The following is a 9359-nucleotide window of genomic DNA, read 5'->3' as shown; positions in this document are numbered from 1 at the left end:
AGCTGTTCAGGAGTCTTATGGCTTGGGGGTAGAAGCTGGTAAGAGCTTTTTAGACCGAGACTTGGCGCTCCGGTACCGCTTGCCGTGCGGTAGCAGAGAGAACAGTCTATGACTAGGGTGGCTGGAGTCTTTGGCAATTTTTAGGGCCTTTCTCTGACAGCGCCTGGATGGCAGGAAGCGGTCCTGGATGGCAGGAAGCTTGGCCCCAGTGATGTACTGGGCCGTACGCACTACCCTCTGTAGTGTATTGCGGTTGGAGGCCCGAGCAGTTGCCATACCAGGTGGTGACGCAACCAGTCAGGATGCTCTCGATGGTGCAGTTGTATAACTTTTTGAGGATCTGAGGACCCATGCCAAAACTTTTCAGTCTCCTGAGGGGGAATAGGTGTTGGTGTGTTTGACCCATGATAGTTTGTTGGTGATGTGGACAACAAGGAACTTGAAGCTCTCAACCTGCTCCACTACAGCCCCGTCGATGAGAATGGGGGTGTGCTTGGCCCTCCTTTTCCTGTAGTCCACGATCATCTCCTTTGTCTTAATCACGTTGAGGGAGAGGTTGTTACACTGCCAGGTCTCTGACCTCCTCCCTATAGGCTGTCTCATCGTTGTCGGTGATCAGGCCTACCACTGTTGTGTCATCGGCAAACTTAATGATGGCGTTGAAGTCGTACTTGGCCATGCAGTCATGGGTGAACAGGGAGTACAGGAGGGGACTGAGCACATGCCCCTGAGGGGTCCCATGTTGAGGATCAGTGTGGCAGATATGTTGTTACCCTCCCTTACCACCTGGGGGCGGCCCGTCAGGAAGTCCAGGATCCAGTTGCAGAGGGAGGTGTTTAGTCCCAGGGTCCTTAGCTTAGTGATGTGCTTTGAGGGCTCTATGGTGTTGAAAGCTGAGCTGTAGTCAATGAATAGCATTCTCAAGTAGGTGTTCCTTTGGTCCAGGTGGGAAAGGGCAGTGTGGAGTGCAATAGAGATGGAATAATCTGTGCGTTTTTTCTTAACTCTATTCTTAACTGCCTAATAAACACATCCAGCAGAAAATGTCTCTTCTACTTTCAGAAATGTTGTGGGACTGTGGTTCGGGCCGGGGGAGGTTCTGGAGGTTTTCGTGGGGAGAGGAGTGTAGCCTGGCTGGCGACACAGTTTAGCCCTCAGGGTAAACTGGGAATGAAGCATTCACTCCCCTCGCTCTGTAATTTTGAGTTCAGTTGGGTTGGGTGCCGTCACAGTGCAGTGCAGTCTCGCCGAGGGACTTTGGATAGACTCTGAAGAGTTCAACGCTTCACAATAGGCCTATTGTTTTGGTTTTATTTTGGGGAGTTGATGTTTACTTTTCAAACTTGAATTTCAACTTACTAGGCCTTTCTTACGAGTCTCCTCTATTTCTGGGGGGTTTTATTAGGGGAGTGAAGGAGGGCCGTGCAGGATGAATGGAACTACTTCTGAGAAGGCGACATCGAGCCTTTCGTCTGATCTCCACTCCACAGTGAGCTGTCACCCGGGCGCCAATGATTTGCCGACCCTGCCAAAGTCTTCTCCCATGGACATGGGGTTCTACAGCGGCCAGACGACGCACAGCCACCACGACTACTACCCCAGCCACAGTCAGTCCTGCTTGCAACCAATGAAGCCATACTCGTATCATCACCACTACAATCTCCATGGGGCCTACATTGCCAAATCGGAAAACCCTTATCCTCATACGCAATATGCTCATTATACCCGGGACGTACAGTCACATCTCCAAGATATCGGTAAGATTTACGCATTAGACACGTTGCCATTTTTGGTGAATCTCGAAGTTATGTTTGTTACTATTTTGTTCTGACGTGTCAATGTGGCCGATGTTAAATCAACCATCCAAAAGGCTTATCGACAACGAGGACCAAACTTTATGCCACAGAACTTAAATGTGCCTACTTAAAATTCTATAAATCGAATTTACATTTGGTCAGCCTAATTGGTGTTAGGAATTAATTTGGTTGTTGGGTGTCTTGGGAGTTAAACGGTTTTGAAAATAGTGTAAGTTAGCGTACTTTTGATTTGGAATAATTTATCAACTAAATGTAGCCTACCTTTATGGAAAAAACACGATTTCACATGTGGAAAATCACTAGATTTATTACGCATGTAAAAATTCCACATGTTTTGCACATTCAAAATTGTATTTCACATGTCAAATCACGTGGTTTTGGAACACTTTACATGTGATGATATTTCCCATGAAGTTTCTTTACGTGATGCCCTGCAATCGAAATTAGGATGTCCTCAGAAAGTCACAAACTATACACAGTGTTTTCCACTTAGCTACAGATACAGTAATTTACATACATGATTACATTGTGTATGTTTATTTATACAGTAATTATTATTCAACATGTCTTCATGTGGGATTTCAACTCACAACCTCTTGGTTCATGGCATTCAACACTTCCTGCTATGCCACCATGTCTGTGTCAATGACTGATTTCACCAGTATTCCTCCACTGGACCTCAAAGTAAATCTCAAGAAAAACGATTATATTTATCATAGTGATTCAGGACTAACATTAAAACATAATTATATGCTACACTGACTTTAGACAACTATACAGAAAACCCTTAAAATGCTGAGATAAGTAAACTAAATCAATAATGAGAGAATAGTCAGATTAACTGATGACTAAAATAGCAGTGCAAATGGCAGTCTTTTGCTAAGTACAGAGATTTATTATGGTGATTAATCTGTAGTAGACTTTGTGGCACAGCAGAAAGAGCATCACAACCCAAATCCAGAGGTTGTGAGTTCAAATCCCATGTTGAACAGTCAGTACTAAGTGATCAAAATAAATCATATTGTCATTGATTAAAGATTTATGCACTTTTTTATTACACATTTTAGCTCAACAATGTACGTACGCCTTACATTAAAGCTAGAATCCTCAATTGAAACAATAACAAAGTGGGCATCCCGCCTGTGTTTTGGTAAAAAGCTGAAAGATGGGCCTGGAGAAATGTAACCATTCTCAAATTCATAGACAGAGCTATTGATCCATGATATATCACAATTATAGTTTAAACCACGTTTTGAGGCTATACAGTGTTTGTTTACATTTACATTGTTTACAAACATTGGAATAAAACAAGCTTGCATTTTGGGTTCTGCTGCGGTAGGACAGTTGATCTAAGCGTGTGAGTCATTTATAAGTTGTATTATTCAAGAATCAATGGGCATATATCGATAATTGATCATTAATTGATCATTAAAGTCCAAAATGTATGTAGCAAATAAGGATACCAGATTTTAAATCGCCATACCATTTCATTACTTCCCTTACAAAAAAGCATGTGACATTTACAGTTTCACATGTGAAATAGCGGAAATAGCTGAGGTCAGATGTTCAAATGTATTCAATTTAGAGTTCACATGTTAACACCCCCTTTATACATGTGAGGAAGATAATGTTTTCACTTCACATATGAATTGCAGATTCAGATGTGAAAAACTTTCACATGTGAAAATTTTATTAGCATTTTCACGTGGAAAAACGTTCAAATGTTGTCACATGTAGTTTCATGGTATAAAGTGTTGAAATTTTGCATCCCCATGTTGTCACATTTATTTCATATGAGATGTTTTCATATGTGCTGAGATGATTTCACATGTGTACTTTCATGTTATCACATGTTTCTTTTACATGTTTCACATGTTATAAAAAAAAAAAATCCTTATGAATATGCGATACAAATTGAGTAGGCCTAGGCCTGTAGACAGTATGTCAATAATATATTTTTTGCTATTCTGCATTCTAGGCTGCAAAGCCAACAACATGTGATATGTGACAACTTTTAATTAAAATAAAATCAGCTAAAGCCTACCCCATTTGTATTTGTCAAAATTCTTAAAGGTACCAAACAGTCATTCTGATTCCTATGTAAAATAGCCTTTTGAGTTAATAAAATATCACCCATAATATTCGTTTTGAATAGAAATGCTCAGAATATGAGAGAAAAAAAATTTGCGCTGGTGGCTAACCACCAGGAAGTTTGAAAAGACAGGCTTGAGTGGGCAGGGAGCTTATATTCATGACCTCGCCTTGACTGACAGCTCTTTGAAACGCCTATGTCAAGCAACTTGGTTGCAGTGAGCAGTGTGGCAGTAAAATCCTCTCAAGCTAATTTAGTGGTTCACTAAGCAACTCAAACAACATTGAAATTGCATCAATAATGTCAAAAATGTTTTATACATCTCCCGTTTGGCATGTCTCTGTGGTTCACAGCACTACTGACGGATGTGTTGATTTGACAACTGCGTCAGAGTATTGAACCTTTTCCCCCGCCTTTTGTTCCATGCTGGCTGAAGACCTAACTAACCAGTAGCTAGCTAACACCAGACACAGGTGAAGACCTAGCTAACCAGTAGCTAGCTAACACCAGACACAGGTGAAGACCTAGCTAACCAGTAGCTAGCTAACACCAGACACAGGTGAAGACCTAGCTAATCAGTAGCTAGCTAACACCAGACACAGATGAAGACCTAGCTAACCAGTAGCTAGCTAACACCAGACACAGATGAAGACCTAGCTAACCAGTAGCTAGCTAACACTAGACACAGGTGAAGACCTAGCTAACCAGTAGCTAGCTAACACCAGACACAGATGAAAGTGGAAACATAAAAGTATCTTTGACATAGATGAATATGGTAAACTTGTAATTACATTTGCTGATACCCTACCGCCAAATATTGACACAGTAGAGTAGCTATCTAGCTATATAAACCATGCCCCTTTGCAACCAAGCCTTCGCGGATGTTGGTTACAAGATGGTACTTATTTAAATTGGGTAAGAGAAAATTAAGGTGATGATACCCTATCACTTTAATAATCCCGCCTCCTGAATCCAAGTGTTTGACACGGGGGAGGGGACCAATAACTTTATGATAAAACTTTATCAAAGTGGAAGCATTTCATACATTGGTGATCATACTTTGATCTGGTTTCATCCAAATATCATCCAATTTCATGAAAAACATGATTTTGACTGTTCATGGCCTTTAAGATGAGCTCCCAGGGAATAGTGCATTATATAATTTTTATCCTACAATTCAAATGACCCATTAGGCCTAGCCTACTTTGATCGTTTTGCAATAACACACTATGCTATTAAGCTCTTAAATAATATAAATTGTTCATATGGCCTAGAATGCTAATTAAAATGTAGCCTATTCTGTAAATGCAAAAGGTTTCCTTATTTTATCCAAAATTGGTTTTGCAAAGCAGCTGAAACCTTCACATTTGAGAGAGAACTGCTATTGTGTTTGTGTTGTCAATGGTAATTGTAGTGTTGTTAACAATGTTTAGGTATCTAGGCCCTATAACATACCGTTTATCGTTTTATCCAGAAATAATATTTATCTTCGAATTGGCCCGAAGCCAAGTGCATCAACATCAGGTGTCACATCATGTCAGTCTGACACGCGTTGCTTTTTGGCTCAATAGCCTGACTTAGAGCTTTGACTTGATCACTGCATGTGAAAACACCCCAACAGTCTATATACTTGATGAACCAATCATCCTCTCTCATTAGTGCCATATCCCATAATAATGTGAGGGGCATTGGAATCTCTTGGACAGAGACATTTTGTGCACCAAACCCTGTTTAGGCTATTGAATAGAGCATATTTCAGAACTGAAAAAAAAATGTAAGGCAGAATTATATATTTTAAAATTGATGTTGACTAATGAAATATATCATCATTCATCTTTTATCATAATACTTTTCATTAATCTGTTATCATAATACTTGACTTCTGTAGGCATAGGCATATAGCCTACTGTTGAAGCCCTCTGTAGGCCTAGTGTAAATGTATGAGCCCCCTCAAGTCCTTTAGCCTACTAATGCTCTGTTTGTCATTTTTTATTTTTCAGTGAAAGAGGAACCAGAGCCTGAGGTGAGAATGGTCAACGGAAAGCCTAGAAAAATCCGAAAACCTCGCACCATATATTCTAGTTACCAGCTCGCTGCGTTGCAACATCGCTTCCAGGGAACTCAGTATTTGTCTCTTCCTGAGAGAACCGAACTAGCGGCTCAACTCGACGTGACACAAACACAGGTGAGGAAGCCAACAGGCCACACATACCACTGTTATGACACTCTGTTGAGAGATTTGTATCTATGATTTATGTTCATTTGTCTAATAAAACCAGGAACTATACTGGCATCTTTTTGCATACTGTAATTCTACACCTAGTGAATCATCTGAGATGTTATAGATTTTTTTGCGCTTTTTACATTCACAAGTATGTGGTACATTTTCACAACTCTTCGTACAAAACTCAAAACAGATCAACAAAAAGGCAGTTGTTTTAAAACTCTAAGCACATGCTCAATTGACTTAGTACAGCACACAAAATCATACAGTCACTTTTTCACCAAACTTAATCAGTGTTTCGTCTAGAAATACATGTTTCACATTGCAATACATGTTCATATAAAGTAATTGCCTTTCACAATGTAATACTCACAAGACATGTTACTATTACTTAATCCGACTGTTCTTAATTGATGATCACTTAAACGCTTGGTAAACCTATAGATTGTACACGTAAACGTGTTTGTCTACAACCGATTTTGAGAATTGCATAATAAAAAAGTATGTAAAGTAGAAACATAATATATATATATATATATATATATACTCGAATGTACTGCTATGATGATGACTATTATGATTTTACTTCACAGTAAGTTAAAAAAAAAATCTGATCAGAGATGTACTGTATGTAACAAATCAAAGTTAATCGGTCGCGTACACAGATTAGCAAATGTTACAGCAGGTGCAGCGAAATGCTTGTGTTTCTAGCTCCTACAGTGCGGTAATAGACAAATATTCCAGAAAGACCAAAACAAGAAAGAAATGCATCCCCTACACAATACATATGTATCCAAAATTAAGTTTGCCATGACAAAATGTTTTCCCCCAGGTGCATGAACAATGAGGATATTTACTGCAAATTCGATGAGAATCTATGGCCAAATGCTCAAGACAGGCTTAATGCAAACTAGTGCCTGCTAAAATGTATGTTTCCTTAATTTCTTTCATTTGATTACATAGTGAAAGATGTCTTCAATGATCACGCCTTTGATCACACATAGGATAGAAATGATGGAAATGTTATGTTCAGTCAATTTTAATGGGTAGTTCCGGTGTATAGCCTAATGTGAAAACAGTGTAATGTTCTGTAATGTACAGACTGTAGCATACTACATTCAAAGGACAATTTTGAAACATGTATCTTACAATTCACCAAATACTTGTAAAAATAGTGCCAAAGCGATAAAAAAGCGGTATTGTTTATATTATATGTCAAACCACCAGGGTTTTTAACCTCTCCCTGTCGTTTTCATATCTGATAATTGATAGCTTCATTTATTGATCTAAGTTTGCATCTGGATTCCAAATTTCAATGCAACATAATTAGGTATATTCTATTCTAATAAGGCCTAGGGTGTCAATATGAAATTACAACCCTTTGCTAGATAATACATTTTTAACCCATACCTTCACATTTTCTGGTACAAACATCCCGACCTTCTATTTAAACCTGTAGCTCAAATATTTTTTCTTCCAGGTCAAGATCTGGTTCCAGAATCGCCGTTCCAAATTCAAGAAGCTGTACATTAACGGGGAAGTTCTACTGGACCACAGCCCAGGAGCCAGTGACTCTATGTCCTGCAATTCACCCCCGTCCCCGGCCATTTGGGACCGTAGTGTACCCACAGACCCCGCCACTAGAGAGCAGGCTCCCCAGCCCTCCCTCAGCTCCTCTCTATGTTATGTGGAGAACTACACTCATCACTGGTATCAACAGACCTCACAGTCACGCTCACAGCACTCAGGACTGGTTCTTCAGCACACAACACCACCTAAGAATATGGGGGCGGTGTACTAACACAAATTGTACCGGTACCAACTGTGGGTTAACAACATGGCGGCTCATTGGAAATAAAGCCTAGAGGGCTGTGATGGGATTTGTGTGCCAATACAGGGGGCTGAACTTCACGGACAATTTGGGAAACATGCACAAGGACTTGTTGTCTCTGTTGTATACAAATTGTATACAAAAAGAACGGACAAATCCCAAGTCCATATTCTGTTTAGATAGAGTGATGAGATGCTAATGTTATCAGTGGCTCATTTCACTCTGTTGGAGAGATTTGATATGAGAATGGATAGAATGGCAGCCTATTTGGTGGTACTTTCCTTTACGGTGGCCCACTGTGGGACCTTTAACGACCTTTAACTGAACAATGAAAAAGGTCCTTTCAGATTCTTTGATCTACAGCTATGCAAATATATACCGTCAGTGCATTCAACGCCATTTGTTTCTTCACAATATGAAACACTCACAGATACATGGAAGTAGTGTGTACCATTTTCATACATTTGTTAATTATACTTGCCATTTGTTGCATTTATATAGATGTCATCAAGGCGCAATTCAACATTTTATTTTACAATGGTTCAAAACAAAACATCTCTTGGAAGTTGCAGAGAACTAACTATAGGGGGAAAATGTGTATTTGGTACTCTTTGCGTTTGCAATCGATTTTTTTGGTAAAAGCCATAAACTCAGGTTATTTATAATGTAGCCTATTTTATACTCTATTGATCTGTTAGTAGAAAGTCAATGTGACACTTTTGTGCCTGAGAAAAACATATTTTATAGGTAGTCTTTGGAGTGAATAGTAAAGTTTTTGTTTTTATTAATTCTATTTACACCAATTGAAATTATGTAATATTTACGCACGCACGCACACACACACACACACACACACACACACACACACACACACACACACACACACACACACACACACACACACACACACACACACACACACACACACACACACACACACAAAGTGTAAATGACCCCTTGAGATAACATTCAAATCTTGTTTCCATAAACTTCTTTATACAAATGATCAATTGAAACAGTTGTAAGGACAAAATGGAATAGTAGAAATGATATATTTACAGTCCAGACCAATAAATATACAGGAGCTTAGAGCTGGATCTCTATTGGGATGGAATCACATGTTATATTACAGTTGTATCTCGTTGGTACTACTTTCACAAGTACAGTGGGGAGAACAAGTATTTGATACACTGCCGATTTTGCAGATTTTCCTACTTACAAAGCATGTAGAGGTCTGTAATTTTTATCATAGGTACACTTCAACTGTGAGAGACAGAATCTAAAACAAAAATCCCGAAAATCACATTGTATGATTTTTAAGTAATTAATTAGCATTTTATTGCATGACATAAGTATTTGATACATCAGAAAAGCAGAACTTAATATTTGGTACAG

The 9359-nt window shown here is 39.2% G+C and overlaps 1 protein-coding gene across 1 annotated transcript; it reads left to right on the top strand.

Annotated features, from left to right (window-relative positions):
* Positions 1-1149: 1149 nt before the first annotated feature.
* On the top strand, positions 1150-8757 carry LOC139581384 (homeobox protein Dlx3b-like). The gene is made up of 3 exons (XM_071411093.1): positions 1150-1757; positions 5910-6094; positions 7614-8757. The coding sequence occupies exons 1-3, from the start codon at positions 1430-1432 to the stop codon at positions 7932-7934; spliced, it is 834 nt and encodes a 277-aa protein (XP_071267194.1). The 5' UTR covers positions 1150-1429; the 3' UTR covers positions 7935-8757.
* Positions 8758-9359: the final 602 nt, after the last annotated feature.

This window comes from Salvelinus alpinus, chromosome 1, assembly GCF_045679555.1.
Source record: "Salvelinus alpinus chromosome 1, SLU_Salpinus.1, whole genome shotgun sequence".
NCBI lineage: Eukaryota > Metazoa > Chordata > Actinopteri > Salmoniformes > Salmonidae > Salvelinus > Salvelinus alpinus.
The sequence above is the reverse complement of the archived record's forward strand: the minus strand, read 5'-3'. Positions and strand labels throughout refer to the sequence as shown.

What these genes read in the sequence shown, in the direction of transcription:
- LOC139581384 (XM_071411093.1), top strand. Translation starts at nt 1,430, where the DNA reads ATGAATGGAACTACTTCTGAGAAGGCGACATCGAGCCTTTCGTCTGAT. An exon ending in GTCACATCTCCAAGATATCG is followed by an intron (nt 1,758 to 5,909) that starts GTAAGATTTACG and finishes TTTATTTTTCAG; the next exon opens with TGAAAGAGGAACCAGAGCCT. An exon ending in TCGACGTGACACAAACACAG is followed by an intron (nt 6,095 to 7,613) that starts GTGAGGAAGCCA and finishes TTTTTCTTCCAG; the next exon opens with GTCAAGATCTGGTTCCAGAA.